The 22,084-nt window shown below is 49.9% G+C and overlaps 1 protein-coding gene and 1 long non-coding RNA gene across 2 annotated transcripts in view; one reads left to right on the forward strand and one right to left on the reverse strand.

The window, feature by feature from the left end:
* The window catches only part of LOC135180411 (serine/threonine-protein kinase 10-like), a 46,408-nt gene that overhangs the window by 11,805 nt on the left and 12,519 nt on the right, over positions 1-22,084 (reverse strand). The window contains exons 7-12 of the mRNA XM_064152834.1: positions 21,813-21,884; positions 17,470-17,605; positions 14,431-14,562; positions 4,538-4,690; positions 1,792-1,894; positions 581-624 (exon numbers count right to left, since the gene is read on the reverse strand). Of these exons, the coding sequence (XP_064008904.1) occupies positions 581-624; positions 1,792-1,894; positions 4,538-4,690; positions 14,431-14,562; positions 17,470-17,605; positions 21,813-21,884 (640 nt within the window). The remainder of the gene's footprint in view (positions 1-580; positions 625-1,791; positions 1,895-4,537; positions 4,691-14,430; positions 14,563-17,469; positions 17,606-21,812; positions 21,885-22,084) is intronic.
* Positions 13,035-19,779, forward strand: LOC135180542 (uncharacterized). Its single transcript, XR_010304490.1, has 2 exons — positions 13,035-13,070; positions 19,582-19,779. It is a non-coding gene; the product is annotated as an uncharacterized LOC135180542 (long non-coding RNA).

The following is a 22,084-nucleotide window of genomic DNA, read 5'->3' on the forward strand; positions in this document are numbered from 1 at the left end:
GAGCTGGGGGTGTGCAGCCTGCAGAAGAGGAGGCTCAGGGCAGAGCTCATTGCTGTCTGCAACTCCCTGCAGGGAGGCTGTAGCCAGGTGGGGTTGGGCTCTTCTGCCAGGCAAGCAGCAACAGAAGAAGGGGACACAGTCTCAAGTTGTTTTGGGGGAGGTCTAGGCTGGATGTTGTTAGGAAGTTGTTGTCAGAGAGAGTGATTGGCATTGGAATGGGCTGCCCAGGGAGGTGGTGGAGTCACCATCCCTGGAGGTGTTGAAGCAAAGCCTGGCTGAGGCACTTAGTGCCATGGTCTGGTTGACTGGGCAGGACTGGGTGCTAGGTTGGCCTGGATGAGCTTAGAGGTCTCTTCCAACCTGGTTGATTCTATAATTCTATGATTGTATGGCAGCAGCAGAAGGAACAATATTGGGAACCACTGCTTTTATGGGCAGGACTTTTACACTCGGTGGAAATGCTTTGACCTTGCATGGCTGCAAACATTTTAGTGCCCTGTTTGCAAAATGTAATGCTATTTTTCATATGCTAAGTGAAATCTATCTCTGCAATCCAGCACAGTAGAAAAATGATATTCACCTTTCGAACAGAGCTCTCCTCTGACCATTCCTTCAGAAGAAGATCTGCAAGGGAGTCAACAGTTAGAATGTGGCCCAAAAGAAAGGCACAAGGACTGAAAGGTGGTTTTGTTTAGAAACCATTATTAACTTCTTACACAGAATCACAGTCACAGAATTTCTTAGGTTGGAAAAGACCTCCAAGCTCATCGAGTCCAATCATGAGTTTCACACTGACAAGTGCTTGACTAAACCAAAGCCCTCAGCACAACATCTAATCACTGTGAATCGCTGTGGTTGGAAAGGACCACCAAGATCAACCAGTCCAACCTTCATCCCAGCATCCTTCATCACCAGACCATAGCCTCAAGTGCCACATCCACTCTCCTCTAAAACACCTCCAGGGATGGTGACTCCACCACCTCCCTGGGCAGCCTGTTACAGTGCCTGACCACTCGCTCAGGAAAGAACTTTCTCCCAACACCCAACCTAAACATGCTCAGTAAAGAATAGGCTGGATGTCAGGAGGATGTTCTTGCCAGAGGGAGTGATTGGCATTGGAATGGGCTGCCCAGGGAGGTGGTGGAGTCACCATCCCTGGAGGTGTTCAAGGAGACCCTGGCTGAGGCACTTTTGCCATGGTCTGGTTGACTGAGCAGGGCTGGGTGCTAGGTTGGCCTGGATGATGTTGGAGGTTTCTTCCAACCTGTTTGATTCTATGATTCTATCCAATCTAAACCTCCCCTGACACAACTTGAGGCCATTTCTTCTTGTCTTTTCATCAGTAATTCATAGAACCATAGAATCAGTTAGGGTTGGAAGGGACCACAAGGAGCAGCTAGTTCCAACCCCCCTGCCATGGGCAGGGACACCCTCCCCTAGATCAGGAGAAGAGACCAGCTCCAGCCTCACTACAACCTCCCTTTAAGTAGTCGTAGAGGGCAATAAGGTCCTCTCTCAGCCTCCTCTTCTCCAGACTAAACACCCCCAGCTCCCTCAGCTGCTCCTCACAGGTCATGTTTGCCAGACCTCTCCCCAGCCTCACTGCCCTTCTCTGCACCCACTCCAGCACCTCAGTGTCCCTCCTGTACTGCGGTGACTGAAACTGGACACAGTACTCGAGGTGTGGGCTCAAGAGTGCTGAGTACAGGGACATGATCACCTCCCTACTCCTGTTGGCCACATCACTGCTGATCCAGGCCAGGATGCTGCTGGCCTTCTTGGCCATCTTACCATGATGTGCTGCTAGATCAGTCAGGAGTTTGGCTGTTGCTGACTTGAGGGTTTCTGCTTCAGAATGCAGCGCAAAAATAGCTTCTTTCATCTGTGCATTGCACTGCAAAGAAAAAACAAACCACAAACATACCACAAGTTAAAAAAATCTAAATCTAAATAAATAAATCTCAATCATTTCCAAACTGTTTCACTGTTCCTAGGGAAATCAGGAGAAAGGAACTGAGTTTTAGCTTAGGGGGAGGTACAAAGGTTAAGGTATTCCTGTGAACACTCCTTCAACAACAGTGTTATAGAATCATGGAATGTTGGAAGGGTTGGAAGGGAGCTCAAAGCTCATCCAGCTCCAACTCCCTGACACAGGCAGGGACACCTCCCACTAGAACAGGTTTCCTCATCCAACCTGGCCTTGAACACTTAGAATCATAGAATCACAGAATCAGTCAGGATTGGAAGGGAGCACAAGGAGCAGCCAGTTCCAACCCCCCTGCCATGCCCAGGGACACCCTACCCTAGAGCAGGCTGCACACAGCCTCAACCAGCCTGGCCTTAAACACCTCCAGGAATGGACCCTCAATCACAAACACCTCCAGAGAGGGAGCAGCCACAACCTCCCTGGGCAACCTATGCCAGTGTCTCACCACCCTCACTGGAAAGAACTTCTTCCTAACATCTAATTAGAATCTCCTCTGCCAGTTTAAACCTATTACTTCTCATCCTGTCATTACAAGACCTTGTCAATAGTCCCTCCCCAGCCTGCCTGTAGGCCCCCTTCAGATACTAGAGGGTTACAACAAGGTCTCCTCAAAGCCTTCTCTTCTCCAGGCTAAAGACCCCCAACTCTCTCCAGCCTGTCCTCATAGCAGAGCTGCTGCAGCTCTCTGAGCAAATTCATGGCCCTCCTCTGGACTCACTCTAACAGTTCCATGTCCATTTCATCTTGTTGAACAAATGTTAATAGCTGCCAAAACCAACTCAGGCCAAGCTGTGTCTAGGTACCAAATAACATGGCTGGGAACACTGAGAGCAGACAGAGCAGCACAAGTTGTGTGCAAGCAGAGAAAGTCTTCCTCACTCACCCACCTGCTCTAAACCAGGATGGTCTCATTCATGTTGGATCAGCTCTACCTGTATGGCTGAAACATGTTAGGTGCCCCAAGTCAGGCACAATAAACAGCATTCCCTGGTGCAGTGGAGGCATCAGAAAAATAGCCTCTGATGATCTATGAGGTCTCTTCCAACCTTGGTGATACTGTGATATTTGCACACACTCTGAGTTTTGGGTGACATCAAATCTGCTGGATCTGTGCAACAGCTTCCCTTTATGGCACTGGAGGCTGTAGCCAGGTGGGGTTGGTCTCTTCCACCATGCAAGCAGCAACAGAACAAGGGGACACAGTCTCAGGTTGTGGCAGGGGAGGTCTAGGCTGGATGTTGTTAGGAAGTTGTTGTCAGAGAGAGTGATTGGCATTGGAATGGGCTGCCCAGGGAGGTGGTGGAGTTGCTGTCCCTGGAGGTGTTGAAGCAAAGCCTGGCTGAGGCACTTAGTGCCATGGTCTGGTTGATTGGCTGGAGCTGGGTGCTAGGTTGGGCTGGATGATGTTGGAGGTCTCTTTCCACCTGATTGATTCTATGATTCTATTCTAAGGCCCTTTCCTACAATTCCTGATTGAATACAGCAGATATAAGATATTGATTATGCCCCAGGGAGATGTGTAGCCCTTGGATATTCATCTTTCATTCCCTTCCAGATTAAACACAGCCTCACACTTATAAGGCCACATTTGCCCTGGACTGTTGATCTTTTGTCATCTTCCACTGCTAGTTCTCTGGCAAATGGGACAGCAATGTGCCCTTGTGGCCAAGAAGGCAAATAGGATCCTGGGCTGTAGTAAGAAAACTGTGGCCAGCAGATCAAGGGAGGTTCTCCTTCCCCTTTACTCTGCCCTGCTGAGACCTCATCTTGAATACTGTGTTCAGTGTTGGGCTCCCCAGTTGAAGAGGGACAGGGATCTGCTGGAGAGGGTCCAGCACAGGGCAACGAGGATGATGAGGGGACTGAAGGGCATGGCTGATGAGGAGAGGCTGAGGGACCTGGGGCTGCTTAGTCTGGAGAAGAGAAGACTGAGAGGAGATTTAATCAATGTTTATAAGTATCTGAGGGCTGCCAGGAGGGGGGGACAGGCTCTGCTCACTGCTCCCTGGGATAGGGCAAGCAGCAATGGGTGTAAGCTGCAGCACAGGAGGTTCCAGCTCAACACAAGGGGGAACTTCTTTCCTGTAAGGGTCCCAGAGCACTGGCACAGGCTGCCCAGAGAGGTTGTGGAGTCTCCTTCTGTGGAGCCTTTCAAGGCCTGTCTGGATGTGTTCTTCTGTGATCTGTGATAGATTGTGTGGTGTTGCTCTGGTCGGGGGGTTGGACTGGATGATCTCCTTGGGTCCCTTCTAACCCCTAACACCCTGTGAGCCTGTAAAACAGCAGCTCTTACAACCCATTCCATCCAGTGTTACATGTCCATAGAATCATAGAATGTCAGAGGCTGGAAGGGACCTCTAAAGGTCATCTGGTCCAGCCCCATCCTGCCAGAGTAGGATCACCTAGAGGAGATCACAGTGGAATGCACCCAGATGGTTCTTGAATATCTCCAGAGAGGAAGACTCCACAACCTCCCTGGGCAGCCTGTTCCAGTGCTCTGTCAACCTCACGACCACCCTGAGAAGGAACACTCAGTCTGAGAACACTTACCAGTTTGAACCTGCAGTTCTCAGTGTTCACAATGTCCAGTTTCCTGCTGGCCTCATAGATGTCTCGTTCCAGCAGCTTCACGCTCTCCGTATGACTTCTCACCTGGCCAGCCGCAGCGCCGCGTCTCTGGTGCAGTTTGTTCCTCAGCTCCAGCTGTGAGTGATTAACCATTTACTGCCAGGTCTAGGCTGGATGTTAGGAAGAAGTTCTTCACAGAGAGAGTGATTTCCCATTGGAATGGGCTGCCCAGGGAGGTGGTGGAGGCACCGTCCCTGGGGGTCTTCAAGCAAAGCCTGGCTGAGGCACTTAGTGCCATGGTCTGGTTGATTGGATAGGGCTGGGTGCTAGGTTGGACTGGATGATCTTGGAGGTCTCTTCCAACCTGGTTGATTCTATGATTCTAACTAATATTTATGCAGGATTTGTTTGTAATTAACTAAAGCCAAAAGAGATTTTGTTATGGAATCACAGAATCAAAGAACTATGTCGGTTGGAAAAGACCTTTAAGGTCATTGAGTCCTACTGCTGGCATTGTCCAATCTGCCACTGAACCCTAACCCTCAGCACCACATCTCTGTGGCTTTTAAGAACCTTTGGGGATGCTGCCTCCCACACTTCCCTGCACAGCCTGTTTCAGGGCTTTACATCTCAAGGCCACACCTTGAGTGCTGTGTCCAGTTCTGGGCTCCTCAATTCAAGAGAGATGTTGAGGTGCTGGAAGGTGTCCAGAGAAGGGCGACAAAGCTGGTGAGGGGCCTGGAGCACAGCCCTGTGAGGAGAGGCTGAGGAAGCTGGGGGTGTGCAGCCTGGAGAAGAGAAGGCTCAGGGCAGAGCTCATTGCTGTCTACAACTCCCTGAAGGGAGACTGTAGCCAGGTGGGGTTGGTCTCTTCTGCCAGGCAAGCAGCAAGAGAGCAAAGGACAAAGTCTCAGGTTGTGCCAAGGGAGGTTTAGGCTGGAGGTTAGGAAGAAGTTCTTCATGGAAAGAGTGATTGGCATTGGAATGGACTGCCTGGGCAGGTGGTGGAGGTACCATCCCTGGAGGTGATTAAAGGGAGGTTGGATGAGGCACTTAGTGCCATGGTTTAGTTAATTAGAAGGGTTAGGTGATAGGTTGGACTTCGTGATCCTAGAGGTCTTTTCCAACCTGATTAATTCTGTAAACCAGACACTTTTGAGTACAGGAAGGCTCCACTGTTTGTGGTACAGTTATGTTACATTTCTGATGGTTTCTACTGTATTTCCCAGTGTGTTATGCTGTCTTGCTAATTGCATTACTCTTTCTCCTACAGTTTGGTGCAGCTTTCATATAAACATTCCAAAGTATCACCTGAGATGTGTATCTGTGTCCTATTACCAACTAGGAGGAAGAGCTGCAGAGTGGAAGTGACTTGCTTATGGGCTTCCAAACAGGAACCAGTTCTGCCATAGAATCAACCAGAAGTGATCTTCCTGCTCTAGGTTCATCCAATGACAGGAGGATCACTTTTCATAGAGTCATAGAATCAGTCAGGGTTGGAAGGGACCACAAGGAGCAGCCAGTTCCAACCCCCCTGCCATGCCCAGGGACACCCTACCCTAGAGCAGGCTGCACACAGCCTCATCCAGTCTGGCCTCAAACACCTCCAGCCATGGGGCTTCAACCACCTCCCTGGGCAACCCAGTCCAGCCTCTCACCACTCTCATGCTCAACAACTTCCTCCTCATATCCAGGCTGACTCTCCCCATCTCCAGCTTTACTCCATTCCCTCCAGTCCTGTCACTCCCTGACAGCCTAAAAAGTCCCTCCCCAGCTTTTCTGTCACTGAAGTCTTCAGGCTACACAATTGTTTTGCTCTGCTATTCCTGTTCTAATATGGTTAAAGGTCTCCATTTTATGAGCAGAATTTCTGTGTTGGTGTGGCTTCTCTGGAGCTCATCAGAGAGATTTGCCCTCTGCCAGATCTCAGAAGCACAAGTCCTGCAGTATGACCAGCCTCATAAGAGCCTTTTATGCAGTTTACTGAGCTTGCCTTATGCTTCTTAAAAGGAGAGTGGATGTGGTGCTTGAGGCTATGGTCTAGTGATGAAGGATGCTGGGATGAAGGTTGGACTGGGTGATCCTGGTGGTCCTTGCCAACCACAGAGATTCACAGTGATTAGATGTTGTGCTGAGGGATTTGGGTTAGTCAAGGACTTGTCAGTGTGAAACTAATGATTGGACTCGAGGAGCTTGAAGATCTTTTCCAATCTGGGAGAATTCAGTGAGTCTGTGATTCTGTGATTCTTAGTGACTATAAATACTTTAAGTCTTCCTATTAATAGCAGAAGGTGTGACCGTGCTCCTTGTCCACCTAAAAGTTTTGTTCTGGCAGAGAATCAGAAAGCAAAGGTAATCTGATTGCTTGCCTGGGCTGTGCAGCCCAGCTGAAGCAAGCTCTGGCCAGGCTGCCTGCTGCCCAGCAGCCTTAAGCATATGGCCCCACTACATACTGGGTGTATGTGAGCTGTAACACCAGGCAGCGTGGGCACAGCAGGTCTGATGTGCACTGTGCCTACTGCACTCAGTCTCATCAGCTGTGTCAGCTCTGAGGTTGGCTGACAGGCAGTCACTGTGTGAGCTCTGGAAGGATATTGGCTAGGAGCAATAGATGCTCCATGTCTCAAAGATTTTGAGTTGCTGCAATTACCCTCACAGCTATGAGGTTTTTTCTTCCCTCCTTATACTGGTGCTGATTGAAGGGCTGAAGTCAGAAGTGAGAAATGCAGGAGAAGAGGAGAAGAGGCAAAGATAAATAAAGATTCTTGAAATATAGGTTGAGATGGAAGAAATTTCTACCCTAGCTGTAGCAGGCATCTTAATAGAAGCAGGTTCACAAATGCCTTCAGTTCACTGGCTTGGATTTGATTTGCTCCTGTGCCTAAGGAACACGTTGGTGCCAAGAACAGTGGCACTGAGTGCAGCCTCAGCAAGTTTGCTGAGCACACCAAGCTGTGTGGTGCAACAGCCAGGCTGGAGGGCAGGGATCCATCCAGAGGGAGCTGGACAGGCTGCAGAGGTGGGCACAAGCCAAGCTCAAGAGGTTCAACAAGACCAAGTGCAAGGTCCTGCATCTGGGTCAAGGCAATGCCAAGCACAAATGCAGGCTGGGCAGTGAGTGGCTGGAGAGCAGCCCTGAGGAGAGGGACTCGGGGGTGCTGGTGGATGAGAAGCTCAACAGGAGCCAGCAGTGTGCACTTGCAGCCCAGAAAGCCAAGCAGAGCCTGGGCTGCAGCAGGAGAAGTGTGGCCAGCAGGGCCAGGGAGGTGATTCTCCCCCTCTGCTCTGCTGAGACCCTACCTGGAGTACTGCATCCAGTGCTGGAGCCTCCATTACAAGAGGGATGTGGAGATGCTGGAGTGTGTTTAGAGAAGGGCCATGAGGATGCTCAGAGGGCTGCAGCAGCTCTGCTGTGAGCACAGACTGAAAGAGTTGGGGCTGTTGAGTCCTGGAGAAGAGGAGGCTCTGAGGTGACCTTCTTGTGGCCTTCCAGGATCTGAAGGGGGTCTCCAAAAGAGCTGGGAAGGGACTCTTTAGGCTGTCAGGGAGTGAGAGGATTGAGGGGAATGGAGCAAAGCTGGAGATGGGTAGGTTCAGACTGGCCCTGAGGAGGAAGTTCCTGAGCATGAGAGTGGTGAGAGGCTGGACTGGGTTGCCCAGGGAGGTGGTTGAGGCCCCATGGCTGGAGGTGTTTAAGGCCAGACTGGCTGAGGCTGTGTGCAGCCTGCTCTAGGGTAGGGTGTCCCTGGCCATGGCAGGGGGGTTGGAATTTGGCTGCTCCTTGTGGTCCCTTCCAACCCTGCCTGATTCTATGTTTCTATGAAAATCAAGCCCAAGGGCAGCTCGATATAAATGCAGTGTTACAGGCTGAGCTGAGATCTGGGGCATCCCCAGGTGAAAGCACAGCAACAAAGAAGGAGGTATGTCCCCAGGCCCTGTCTGTCTTCCCCCATTCCAGTGTCCATTTGCCCCTGGTCTTTACAGAAAAGCATAAAGGTGATGGTGGAAACTCTGCTGTATTATTACCATGTCCTCCTTGAGCTGCTCAGTAGTTTTGATTGTCTGCTGAATGGCTCTTTTGACTTGTACCTCTTCATCTTTCCTCTCTGCAAAGCAAAGGGGAGGGTTCTCAGAAAGTGCAAGGACTGAGCATTAATTGAAGCTGTTATAAATGGATGAAGCACTTAGTGCCATGGTCTGGTTGATTGGCCAGGGCTGGGTGCTAGGTTGGACTGGATGAGCTTGGAGATCTCTTCCAACCTGGTTGACTGTATTCTATTCCATTCCATTGCATTCCATGCCATTCTATTCTACTCTATGGTATTCCATTCTGTTCTTTTCCAAATAACTCAGGCCTCATTAACAGAAATCTGCTTAACTAGCCTGGCATCTCTAACAAATGCTTCATATTTATAGAATCATAGAATCAGCCAGGTTGGAAGAGACCTCCAAGATCATCCAGTCCAACCTAGCACCCAGCCCTATCCAATCAACCAGACACTGGCATTGTGCCTCAGCCAGGCTTTGCTTCAACACCTCCAGCCACAGCAACTCCACCACCTCCCTGGGCAGCCCATTCCAATGCCAATCACTCTCTCTGACAACAACTTCCTAACAACATCCAGCCCAGACCTCCCTTGGCACAACTTGAGACTGTGTCCCCTTGTTCTCTTGCTGCTTGCCTGGCAGCAGAGCCCAACCCCACCTGGCTACAGCCTCCCTTCAGGGAGTTGCAGACAGCAATGAGCTCTGCCCTGAGCCTCCTCTTCTGCAGGCTGCACACCCCCAGCTCCCTCAGCCTCTCCTCACAGGGCTGTGCTCCAGGCCCCTCACCAGCTTTGTTGCCCTTCTCTGGACACCTTCCAGCACCTCAACATCTCTCTTGAATTGAGAAGCCCAGAACTGGACACAGCACTCAAGGTGTGGCCTGAGCAGTGCTGAGCACAGGGGCAGAAGAACCTCCCTTGTCCTGCTGCCCACACTGCTCCTGAGCCAGCCCAGGATGCCACTGGCCTTTTGGGCCCCCTTGGCACACTGCTGGCTCATGTTCAGTTAGTCTCTACCATCACCCCCAGGTCCCATTCTTCCTGGCTGCTCTCCACATTCCAGTTTTATCTTTGTTTCATAGCTCATCTGTGCCAGAGGTAGACAAAGAGCCTTGGAAAAGGCAAGAAAAAGCCTCACGGTGCAGAGGAGCTACTTCAGACTTACTTAAAAATGATTTCTTCAGTTCTTCATATCTGGTGTGCTTCTCTTCTTTTTCTCTCTGGGTTTCTTCCAAGGTTAACCTGCCTGTGTTTAATTCTTGTTCTTTTTTAAGCAGGCTTTCAGTGGCAGCTTTTATGTCACTCTTCAATGAAATGAAATATTAGGCAGCAATCTAAGCAGTGGTTAATGCATTAATACTCCAACATACCCAAGGGGTGGGGGTGGGGGGGGAAGAAGACAACCAAAAAAAACCACCCCCAACAAACAAAACCCCTCCCAGAAAATGGATAAAAGAATACTGGAAGTGATCCCAAAAGGTCATCTTGGTCCATCTTTTTGCTGTCCAGCAGAATCAATTAGACCTAAGTACCCATGACAGATGTTTGGTTTGTCCTTAAAAACCCTGCTGGCAGAGATGCCACATCTCAGACATCTGATTCCAGGGGGTTACTATTTCTGCTGTGTTGTGCTTTAACCTCAACCAGCAACTAAACCCCCACCTAGCCACTTGCTCACTCCTCCCCTCTCCGAGTGGGATGAGAAGGAGAATAAAGGGGGGGAAAAGGCAAGATAAGGATAGCTTAATAACTAAGCTAAAATGTATTAAGAGTATTAACTATGATAAAAATGAAATACTGAAATAATAATGGTAATGAAAAGGAAGATAACAAAGAGAGGCAGAAATAAAAGCCAAGAAAGGACAAGTGATGCACAATGCAATTGCTTGCCACTCAGTGATGCCCCAGCAGTGAATCACAGGACATTAGGGTGACCCAAGGAGATCATCATGACACTGAGAACTGCAGGGTCAAATGGGTAAGTGCTTTGAGACTTGGCAGTGTTCCTTCTCAGGGTGTTTGTCACAGGCTCACAGGATGTTAGGGGTTGGAAGGGACCCAAGGAGATCATCCAGTCCAACCTCCTGTCCAGAGCAGGACCACACAATCTGCCACAGATCACAGAGGAACACATCCAGACAGGCCTTGAAAGGCTCCACAGAAGGAGACTCCACAACCCCTCTTGAGAGCCTGTTCCAGTGCTCTGGGAGCCTTACAGGAAAGAAGTTCCCCCTTGTGTCGAACTGGAATATCCTATGCTGCAACTTATACCCATTGCTGCTTGTCCTATCCCAGGGAGCAGTGAGCAGAGCCTGTCCCCTCACTCCTGACCCCCAGCCCTCAGATGTTTATAAACATTGATTAAATCTCCTCTAAGTCTTCTCCAGACTAAGCAGCCCCAGGTCCCTCAGCCTCTCCTCATCAGCCATGCCCTCCTGTCAACTCATCATCCTCATAGCACTCCACTGGACCCTCTCCAGCAGATCCCTGTCCCTCTTCAACTGGGGAGCCCAACACTGAACACAGTATTCAAGATGAGGTCTCAGCAGGGCAGAGCAAAGGGGAAGGAGAACCTCCCTTGATCTGCTGGCCACAGTTTTCTTACTACAGCCCAGGATTCTATTTGCCTTCTTGGCCACAAGGGCACATTGCTGTGCCATGGATGATCAGTACTCCCAGGTCACTCTCTATAGGGCTGCTCTCCAGCAGATCACCTCCTAACCTGTACTGGTGTCCCTCTCCCTTGTTCAGCTCCCCCAGAAGCTGACCACAGAATCAGAACCACAGAATCAGTCAGGGTTGAAAGGGACCACAAGGAGCAGCCAGTTCCAACCCCCCTGCCATGGGCAGGGACACCCTACCCTAGAGCAGGCTGCACACAGCCTCAGCCAGCCTGGCCTTAAACACCTCCAGCCATGGGGCCTCAACCACCTCCCTGGGCAACCCAGTCCAGATCAAAGACTAGACATATCATAACCCCTGATATCTTAGATGCTTGGATATGCTCATGAGCTGCTCTTGTGTGTGTGTGTGTTTGGGTTTGGGTGCTTGGGTTTGGGTTTTTTGCTTGTTTGTTTTGGGGTTTTTTGCTTTTTAAAAGAGCTGTAGCAGAATGGGTAAAAAGAATGGGGAAAAATGTAAACATGGAGAACAGACCAAAAGGCAGAATCCAGTGTGTGAGGCAGGCAGAGAAAGAAAGGTGATTTGAGTTTCATTTTTCATTGAGTATCATTTTGACAACCATGATGCTCCAAACAAAGCAGAATGGACCTGATCTGAGATGACTTCTACAAAGGAATCATTGCATTGCCACAGATCCTCTCTGTGATTCAGCATTCAGACAGAATCATTTTGCAGATGAAGATCATGAAAAGCCCATGCAAGGGAGTGCTGAAAGCAGCAAGAGCACTAAGACAGGAGAAAAATAAGGGGGGGACAACTTAATATTATTTCATCATTGACTTGTAGAATTGTGAGAGCTGGAAGGGACCTCAAGGATCATCTGGTTCTAACCCCCCTGCCATGGGTCAGGGACACCTTCCACTAGCCAAGGTTGCTCAAGGCCTCATCCAACCTGGCTTTGAACAGCTCCAGGGAGGAGCCATCCACTACCTCCCTGGGTAACCTGTGCCAGTATCTCACCAAACAGAAGGAGAGCATCAGCCTTCAGGTCTACACAAATTCAGCATTTGGGGTTTGAAGCCAGCAGTCCACTTGCCAAAAAATTGGAAACAAACAAATTAAAAGAGCTCTCCTCTCAAGCATCCTCTGCCTGGCATCTTGGTGAGCTGATTTGCTGTCCTAGAGGTGCCACAAGGGCACCTTGCTGTCCCATGGGGACCTTAGTGAGCTACTGAAATTGTCTGGTTACTGCTCCAAGGAGAAAGGACAAAGGGTTGGTCATGAGCAGACTGGGTTCAGTGCAAGCACTGCAGCCCAATGCTCAGTTTTATTATTGGTTTTGATCTCCATTCTCCCTCATCTCTCTCCTTTCCTCTCCATCTCCTTCCTTTCCCCCATCTCCCTCTTTTCCTCCTCATTTCCTTCCTTTTCCCCCTTCTCCCTCCTTTCCTCCTCATTTCCTTCCTTTCCCCCATCTCCCTTCTTTCCTCCTCATCTCCTTCCTTTCCCCCATCTACCTCCTTTCCTCCTCATCTCCTTCCTTTCTCTCATCTCCTCCCTTTCCTCTCCATCTCCTTCCTTTCCCCCCATCTCACGCCTTTTCCTCTCCATCTCCTTTCAGCACCACCTCCCCTTTTCCACCATACCTGCCCCTTTACTCACCCCACACAGCATCTCCTCCTTTCCCCCCAAACCCAGAGCACCTGGGCTCTGTTGGAGTCTCCTCCCCCGCCCAGCTGTGGCCACTTTGCCCTCCATGCCCACTCCCCTTTATAACCTGCCCCAGGAAAGGCAGAAGCCCCAAGCTTGCCCAACTGGGCAGAGGGATCCTCCTCCTCTCATCACTGGTGAGTACTCATGGTGCACTCTGGGTGCATGGTGGAGGGGATCAAAGGCTGGGGGGCCTGGTGGCCCCCCAGTCAGGCAGGAATAGAGATATGATGCTCCCTCTCCCATCACCCGTGGGTGCTGGCTGGGCCTCCTTCCTTAGGCTGAGCTCATCTATGTTCAGCTGCTTCTTTCTGCTCCCTTGTGCAGCTGAAAATGCCAGGGATGAATCTGTGAGATGTTTTGAGAGGCATTGAATGAGCTTGGAGGGAATGTCTGAGGATCCCTAAGAAGGGCAAGAGTCTAAAGTTCAAGTGCCATTGACACTCTTTGGTGTCAGAATGGCTCAAACTCGTTCTTGTTTAGTGGCTAAGTTAAAAGCAGCTTGATTCAGTCTGAGGTGAAGGCAGGGCAGGGCACTGGATGACTGTGCTGGGCTTCAGGAGTTGACTTTGCTAAGCTGCCTGACAGCCAGAGCTTTGTACCAATGGCTACCTGAAGCCATGTGTGTTCCTGCTTCAAACTCTGGGAGGCATTCCTTCTGAGAAACACCTTCTCTGCATTCTTTTGACATAGATTATAGAGTCATAGAATCAACCAGGTTGGAAGAGACCTCCAAGATCATCCAGTCCAACCTAGCACCCAGCCCTAGCCAGTCATCTCGACCATAGCACTAAGTGCCTCATCCAAGCTTCTCTTGAACACCCCCAGGGATGGCTACTCCACCACCTCCCTGGGCAGCCCATTCCAATGCAAATCATTCTTTTTGACAACAACTTAGAATCATAGAATCAACCAGGTTGGAAGACACCTCCAAGATCATCCAGTCCAACCTATCACCCAGCCCTATCCAGTCAACCAGACCATGGCATTAAGTGCCTCAGCCAGGCTTTTCTTGAAGACCTCCAGGGACAGAGACTCCACCACCTCCCTGGGCAGCCCATTCCAATGCCAATCACTCTCTCTGGGAAGAACTTCCTCCTAACATCCAGCCTGTACCTCTCCCAGCACAACTTGAGACTGTGTTCCCTTGTTCTCTTGCTGCTTGCCTGGCAGAAGAGCCCAACCCCACCTGGCTACAGCCTCCTTTCAGGTAGTTGTAAGACCACAAGATGCCCATAAGCACATGGATATGTGTATCTGCATGTAGGCTGTGCACTAGTTCTAGCATCTCAGTCTGAGAGCCTTAATTGTCTTTGACCATAAACCCCCTCAAAAACCAACCCAAAAAGTAGAGAATTCTCTTGACACAGTTTCTCTCATGTGGGCTACATTTGAGCAGTGCTCTGCTGAGCATAGTTGCAACCAGGTACAACCAACACTACAGATTTGTCCATGGGAAACCTTCCCAAGGTTACCCAAAAGGACAACCAAACTTACCTCCAGAGATTTTAATGTGTTAGTAAAATCCTCTTTGTAATTATTCCAATGGTTTTCCTTCTTAACTGCTTCTTCACTTAGGACTTTGACTTGGTTTTCAGTCTGAGAAATCTCTTCATCAAGGTGTTCAATCTTTCAGTAGAAAGCAAAATGAAGATCAGTGGTAACTACATAAAGTCTAACTGGATCACATTGAGATGAGCAGTCAGAGCAAATTGAGATCAAGCAATCCACATTTAATCATAGAATCAAGCAGGTTGGAAGAGACCTCCAAGAGCATCCAGGCCAACCTAGCACCCAGCCCTAGTCAATCAACCAGACCATGGCACTAAGTGCCTCAGCCAGGCTTTGCTTCAACACCTCCAGGGACAGCAACTCCACCTCCCTGGGCAGCCCATTCCAATGCCAATCACTCTCTCTGCCAGGAACTTCCTAACAACATCCAGCCTAGACCTCCCCCACCACAACTTGAGACTGTGTCCCCTTGTTCTATTGCTGCTTGCCTGGCAGCAGAGACCAACCCCACCTGGCTACAGCCTCCCTTAAAGGTAGTTGCAGACAGCAATGAGCTCTGCCCTGAGCCTCCTCTTCTCCAGCCTAAAACACCCCCAGCTCCCTCAGCCTCTCCTCACAGGGCTGTGCTCCAGGCCCCTCAACAGCTTTGTTGCCCTTCACTGGACACCTTCCAGCACCTCAACATCTCTCTTGAATAGAGGAGCCCAGAACTGGTCACAGCACTCAAGGTATGGCCTGAGCAGTGCTGAGTAAGGGACACAATATGTACTCAGTATATACTCTAAGACATATAATTGCTGTCTAACTGTTATTAGTTAGTTAAGGTGAATCCTAGAACCATGGAATGCTTGAGGTTGGAAGTAACCTCTGGAGCTTGTTTGTCCACCCACCCTGCTAAAGCAGGACCACTTAGAGTATGCTGCTCAGGACTGTGTCAAAATGGCTTTTGAATGTCTTCAGGAGTAGAGGTACTTGGATACTGGAGATCTTTAATCTTGATATCATAGAATCAACCAGGTTGGAAAAGACCTCCAAGATCATCCAGGTCAACCTATCACGTTTAACAGCTTACAAAAATGTGTCCATTTTGGCTGCTTAGGTATTAATTTCCTCTAGATTTCTTTCCCTGTGAGGGTGACAGAGCACTGGAACAGGCTGCCCAGAGAGGTTGTGGAGTCTTCCTCTCTGGTGATATTCAAGAACCATCTGGGTGCATTCCAGTGTGATCTCCTCTAAGTGATCCTACTCTGGCAGGGTGGGGCTGGACCAGATGACCTTTTGAGGTCCCTTCCAGCCTCTGACATTCTATGATTCTATGGACATGTAACACTGGATGGAATGGGTTGTAACAGCTGCTGTTTTACAGGCTCACAGGATGTTAGGGGTTGGAAGGGCCCCAAGGAGATCATCCAGTCCAACCCTCCTGCCAAAGCAGGACAATCCTATCTAACACAGGAACAAATCCAGACAGACCTTGAAAGTCTCAAGAGATGGAGACTCCACAACCTCTCTGGGCAGCCTGTGCCAGTGCTCTGGGACCCTTACAGGAAAGAAATTCCTCCTTGTGTTGAGGTGGAACCTCCTGTGCTGCAGCTTACACCCATTACTCCTTGTCCTATCCCAGGGAGCAGTGAGCAGAGCCTGTCCCCTGCTCCTGGCAGCCCTCAGATACTTATAAACATTGATCAAATCCCCTCTCAGTCTTCTCTTCTCCAGACTAAGCAGCCCCAGGTCCCTCAGCCTCTCCTCATCAGCCCTGCCCTCCAGTCCCCTCATCATCCTCGTAGCCTTCCACTGGACCCTCTCCAGCAGATCCCTGTCCCTCTTCAACTGGGGAGCCCAACACTGAACACAGTATTCAAGATGAGGTCTCAGCAGGGCAGAGTAGAAAGGGGAGGAGAACCTCCCTTGATCTGCTGGCCACACTCTTCCTAATGCAGCCCAGGACCCCGTTGGCCTTCTTGGCCACCAGGGCACATTGCTGTGCCATGAGTAACCTGTTAGCCACCAGCACCCCCAGGTCCCTCTCCACAGGGCTGCTCTCCAGCAGTCACCTCCCAGCCTGGACTGCTGCAGGTTGTTATTCCTCCCCAGATGCAGGACCCTGCACTTGGTTCCTCTGTGCCCAGCTCTCAGCCTGCCCAGGTGTCTCTGGATGTCAGCACAGCCTTCAGCTGTCTCAGCCAAGCTCCCAACTTAGTGTCATCAGCAAACTTGCTGAGCAGACTCTGTCTGTGCCCTCATCAGTGTCATTGATGAAGATGTTGAACAGGACTGGCCCCAGCACTGATCCCTGGGGGACACCACTGGTCACAGCTCTCCAGCTGGGCCTGGCACCATTGATCACCACCCTCTGAACTCTATCTTGTAACCAGTTCCTAACCCACCTCACTGTCTGCTCTTCCATCCCACACCTCCTCAGCTTGCTCACTAAAATATCATGGGAGACAGTGTCAAAGGCCTTGCTAAGGTCAAGGTAGACTACATCCACTGGTTTCCCTGTATCTACCCATTCAGTTATGGCATCACAGAATGCTATCAGGTTAGTCAAGCAGGACTGCCCCTTGGCAAATCCATGCTGGCTACTCCTGATAACCTTCTTCTCTTCCAAGTGCCTTGAGATGTGCTCTAGCAGGAGCTGCTCCATCATTTTTCCAGGGATGGAGGTGAGGCTGACTGGTCTGTAGTTCCCTGGAACCTCTTTCTTGCCCTTTTTGAAGACTGCAGTGCCATTGGCTCTGCTCCAGTCCTCAGGCACCTCTCCTGTCTGCCACCATTTGGCAAAGATGATGGAGAGTGGCAGAGTGATAACCTCAGCCAGTCATCTCTGCACCCTTGAGTGCATCTCATCAGGGCCCAGGGACTTGTGAATGTTTAATTTGTGTAACTGATCCCTTACCCAGTCTGCACTGACCAGTGGGGAGCACTCCCTCCTCTAAGCTTCCTCTCCTCCATCCAGGGTCTGGAGCACATAGGGGAGTTGGGCCTTGGGTGTAAAGACTGAATCAAAGAAGCCATACATACCTCCAGGAGCAGTTCAGCATGCCTTTTTTTGCCAGCCTCTCTCCTTTCATTAACTTCTCTGTTCATATTCTCCTCCTCTGTGAAAAAGAGTTTTCTCTGCAGTGCTAGGTAGAGTAGCTTCCACTGGAGCATTATTCTAGTGACAGATACACATAAGCAGAGGTAAATCAGAACTGGAAGAAAGATGGTGGAGGAGACAACATTATCAGAGGAGCTACAAGACTGAGAGACTGGAAACTCAAACACATATCCAGTAACTTGAGGACTACAATCCAAGTGCTTCAGATAGCTAAGATCCTGACAGAATTCTAGGAGAGATGCATGAAAGCAGATGAAAATCTTTTGAAGTGCCTCTCTGTACTGAACCAGGAGAAGGAGTCTTAAAGTGAGCAGTATCACTTAAGTGCCTCTGTTATGTGCCTTAAATTAGTTAGTAGAAGTCTGGATCAGATCATAGAATCAACCAGGTTGGAAGAGACCTCCAAGAGTATTCCAGGCCAACCTAGCACCCAGCCCTATCCAATCAACCAGACCATGGCACCAAGTGCCTCAGCCAGGCTCTTCTTCAACACTCCCAGGGATGACTCCACCTCCCTGGGTAGCCCATTCCAATGCCAATCACTCTCTGTGTGATAATTTGGTTCATTTAGCTTAGCAGGTTGGAAGATTGGAAGGGACAAGATTTCATATCCATAAAACCCAAGGTTTTGTGAACTATGAAAAGGGTAAAAGACAAGAGATAGAAAACCAAAAATCAGCTGTCTATGTGAAACTGTAGACTGGAAGTCAGAAAAAAGCTGCTCTTTAGTCATCAAAATAATGAGAACATGAGGCAGCAGTGTGCTCAGGTGGGCAGCAGAGCCAATGGCATCCTGGGCTGGCTCAGGAGCAGTGTGGTCAGTAGGATGAGGGAGGTTATTCTGCCCCTGTACTCAGCACTGAGTGCTGTGTCTGATTCTGGGCTCCTCAATTCAAGAGAGATGTTGAGGTGCTGGAAGGTGTCCAGAGAAGGGCAACGAAGCTGGTGAAGGGCCTGGAGCAGAGCCCTGTGAGGAGAGGCTGAGGGAGCTGGGGGTGTTTTAGGCTGGAGAAGAGAAGGCTCAGGGCAGACCTCATTGCTGTCTACAACTCCCTGAAGGGAGGCTGCAGCCAGGTGGGGTTGGTCTCTTCTGCCAGGCAAGCAGCCAGCAACAGAACAAGGGGACACAGTCTCAAGTTGTACTGGGGGAGGTCTAGGCTGGATGTTAGGAGAAGGTTGTTGGCAGAGAGAGTAATTGACATTGGAATGGGCTGCCTAGGGAGGTGGTGGAGTAGCCATCCTTGGGAGTATTCAGGAAGAGACTGGATGAGGCATTAAGTGCCATGGTCTGGTTGACTGGACAGGACTGGGTGCTAGGTTGGACTGGATGCTCTTGGAGGTCTTTTCCAACCTGGTTGATTCTATGATTTTGGACTCTGTCCAAGGATTTCTCTATGTGACAGCTGGAATTGCAGATCCCACTGTTCTGAGGTCCTGCTTTTGAAAAGTTCTCAGCACACAAAGTCCCCACACTTCCTAGCTTGAGACTACAGGGAGACTTTCCCTCCCTCCTCTTCAAATCCAATGGCAAGGCTCTCATTGTTGCAAGAGCAATCAATGAATAGGGCTTAATTAATTATATATCCTGGAAAAATCCCAAATGGCTTATAATATAAAGCAGAACATTTAGTGTCAGCATGGCTAAAAGCCACTTATCCAGTAAGTTCAGTACTTCTCACCACTTGGCAGCACAGCAATAATATTCAAGTGAAACCAAGGATCTTCTGCAGGAGATGCCCTTTTATTTGCCACCATCTCACTGAATAGCCACATGATAAGGCTTTGGTATTGTACCTCTGATATAATAGCAGCAGGCCATTAATTTTCTGCTTTAAAAGATACAATGCACACATTCTGGCTTATAAAATCATAGAATCAACCAGGTTGGAAGAGACCTCCAAGTTCATCCAGTCTGACCTATCCCCCAGCCCTGTGCAGTCATCTAGACCATGGTTGGGAGGGACTGATTGTTTCTACTTTATTTCCCAGTGTGTTATGCTGTCTTGCTAATTGCATTACTCTTTCTCCTACAGTTAGGTGCAGCTTTCATATAAACATTCCAAAGTACCACCTGAGATGTGTATCTGTGTCCTATTACCAACTAGGAGGAAGAGCTGCAGAGTGGAAGTGACTTGCTTATGGGCTTCCAAACAGGAACCAGTTCTGCCATAGAATCAACCAGAAGTGATCTTCCTGCTCTAGATTCATGTGATGGTTTGGGTGTTTCCCCCCACACACTTTAGAAGTTACCCAGACTAGTCTCAGTTGGCTCTGGGAATATGAATGAAGCTATTTATTTACAGCAGCACAATATACAAGCAGAGATTTACAGTAGATATAGTTATAGACAGAAATAGACAAGGTAAAAGGTAATACAGAAACACAACAGCCCTCCCAGAAACCAGAGTCCCTAGGAGGGGCTCCAAATCACCCTTCTACCTTCTTCCCACCCCCTGTACCTTACCCCAGACTTTGCCTGACATTCAAGGTGAGTTTGGAGAATGGATCAGGGGGGTAAGGAGGCAGAAGAATTAGTCACACAGGTTAGAGAGAGAGAAATGCAGTCCCAAACCAGACAGCAAAACTCTGTTATCTATGTTTGTGTTCTTGATGTTATCCATCTCAGCAAGCCTATGAGTGCAGCAGACATCAGCATTGTTTCCTTTTCACAGCCTAGCATCTAATTCCTCTCACTAAAATATCCCAGTAGATACAGTTATAGACAAAAATAGACAAAGTAAAAGGTAATACAGAAACACAACAGCCCTCCCAGAAACCTGAGTCCCCAGGAGGGGCTCTCAACCACCCCTGCACCTTCCCCCTGCCCCTCTCAACCTTACCCCAGTCCTAAGGAAGAATGGAGGTTTGGCCAAGAGGTTAAGAAGCAAATGGGTTAGGCCGAATGGAAGGTGAGGTTAGGGAGTAAGGTGTTGCTCAGTCAGCAGCCCAAGTGAAAGTGAGAGAAAATGGTGAGAGTGTTATCTGATGTTTTCATTTCTTCTTCCAAAACTCCTTAGTGAGACTTCTGAGTGCAGTAGACATCACCATTGTTTTCCTTTTACAGCCTGTAATCCAGTTCTTCTCACCAAAACATTCTAGCCTGCTTCAAGCTAGCACATAGAATCAGTCAGGGTTGGAAGGGACTACAAGGAGCAGCCAGCTCCAACCCCCCTGCCATGGCCAGGGACACCCTACCCTAGAGCAGGCTGCCCACAGCCTCAGCCAGCCTGGCCTTAAACACCTCCAGCCATGGGGCCTCAACCACCTCCCTGGGCAACCCAGTCCAGCCTCTCACCACTCTCATGATCAACAACTTCCTCCTCACAACCACTCTGAATCTCCCCACTTCCAGCTTTGCTCCATTTCCCCCACTCCTGGCACTCCCTGACAACCTAAAAAAAAGTCCCTCCCCAGCTTTTTTGGAGGTCTCCTTCAGATTCTGGCAGGCCACAAGAAGGTCACCTGGGAGCCTCCTCTTCTGCAGCCTGCACAGCCCCAACTCTTTCAGGCTGTGCTCACAGCAGAGCTGCTGCAGCCCTCTGAGCATCCTCCTGGCCCTGCTCTGGACACACTCCAGCATCTCCACATCCCTCTTGTCATAGAGGCTCCAGAACTGGATGCAGCACTCCAGGTGGGGTCTCAGCAGAGCTGAGTAGAAGGGGAGAATCACCTCCCTGGCCCTGCTGGCCACACTTCTGCTGCTGCAGCCCAGGCTCTGCTTGGCTTTCTGGGCTGCAAGTGCACACTGCTGGCTCCTGTTGAGCTTCTCGCCCAGCAGCACCCCCAAGTCCCTCTCCTCAGGGCTGCTCTCCAGCCACTCACTGCCCAGCCTGCATTTGTGCTTGGCATTGCCTCAACCCAGCTGCAGGACCTTGCACTTGGTCTTGTTGAACCTCCTGAGCTTGGCTTGTGCCCACCTCTGCAGCCTGCCCAGGTCCCTCTGGATGGATCCCTGCCCTCCAGCCTGGCTGCTGCACCACACAGCTTGGTGTGGGCAGCAAACTTGCTGAGGCTGCACTCAGTGCCTCTGGCCATGGCACCCACAAAGATGTTGAACAAGACTGGCTCCAGAACAGATCCCTGAGGGACTCCACTTGTCACTGGCATCCACTTGGCCATGGAGCCATTGACAGCCACTCTTTGGGTGTGGCTATCAAGCCAGATCTTTACCTATCTCGTGCTCTACCCATCAAACCCATGTGGCACCAGCTTGGAGACCAGGATGTGGTGTGGGACAGTGCCAAGGGCTTTTCTGAAGTCCTACCTTGTCTTATTTTCTGTCTTGAAATCTTGCTTTAGAGATGCCAGCTCTTCTGCATGCCTCTCCTTTGCATTTCTGGGGGTAAAATTGATAAACCTTCATATAAAAATCACAGTATCACCAAGGTTGGAAGAGACCTCACAGATCATCAAGTCCAACCCTTTACCACAGAGCTCAAGGCCAGACCATGGCACCAAGTGCCACGTCCAATCCTGCCTTGAACAGCTCCAGGGACTGCGACTCCACCACCTCCCCGGGCAGCCCATTCCAGTGTC

Source organism: Pogoniulus pusillus, chromosome 1 (assembly GCF_015220805.1).
Source record: "Pogoniulus pusillus isolate bPogPus1 chromosome 1, bPogPus1.pri, whole genome shotgun sequence".
NCBI classification, from domain to species: Eukaryota; Metazoa; Chordata; class Aves; order Piciformes; family Lybiidae; genus Pogoniulus; species Pogoniulus pusillus.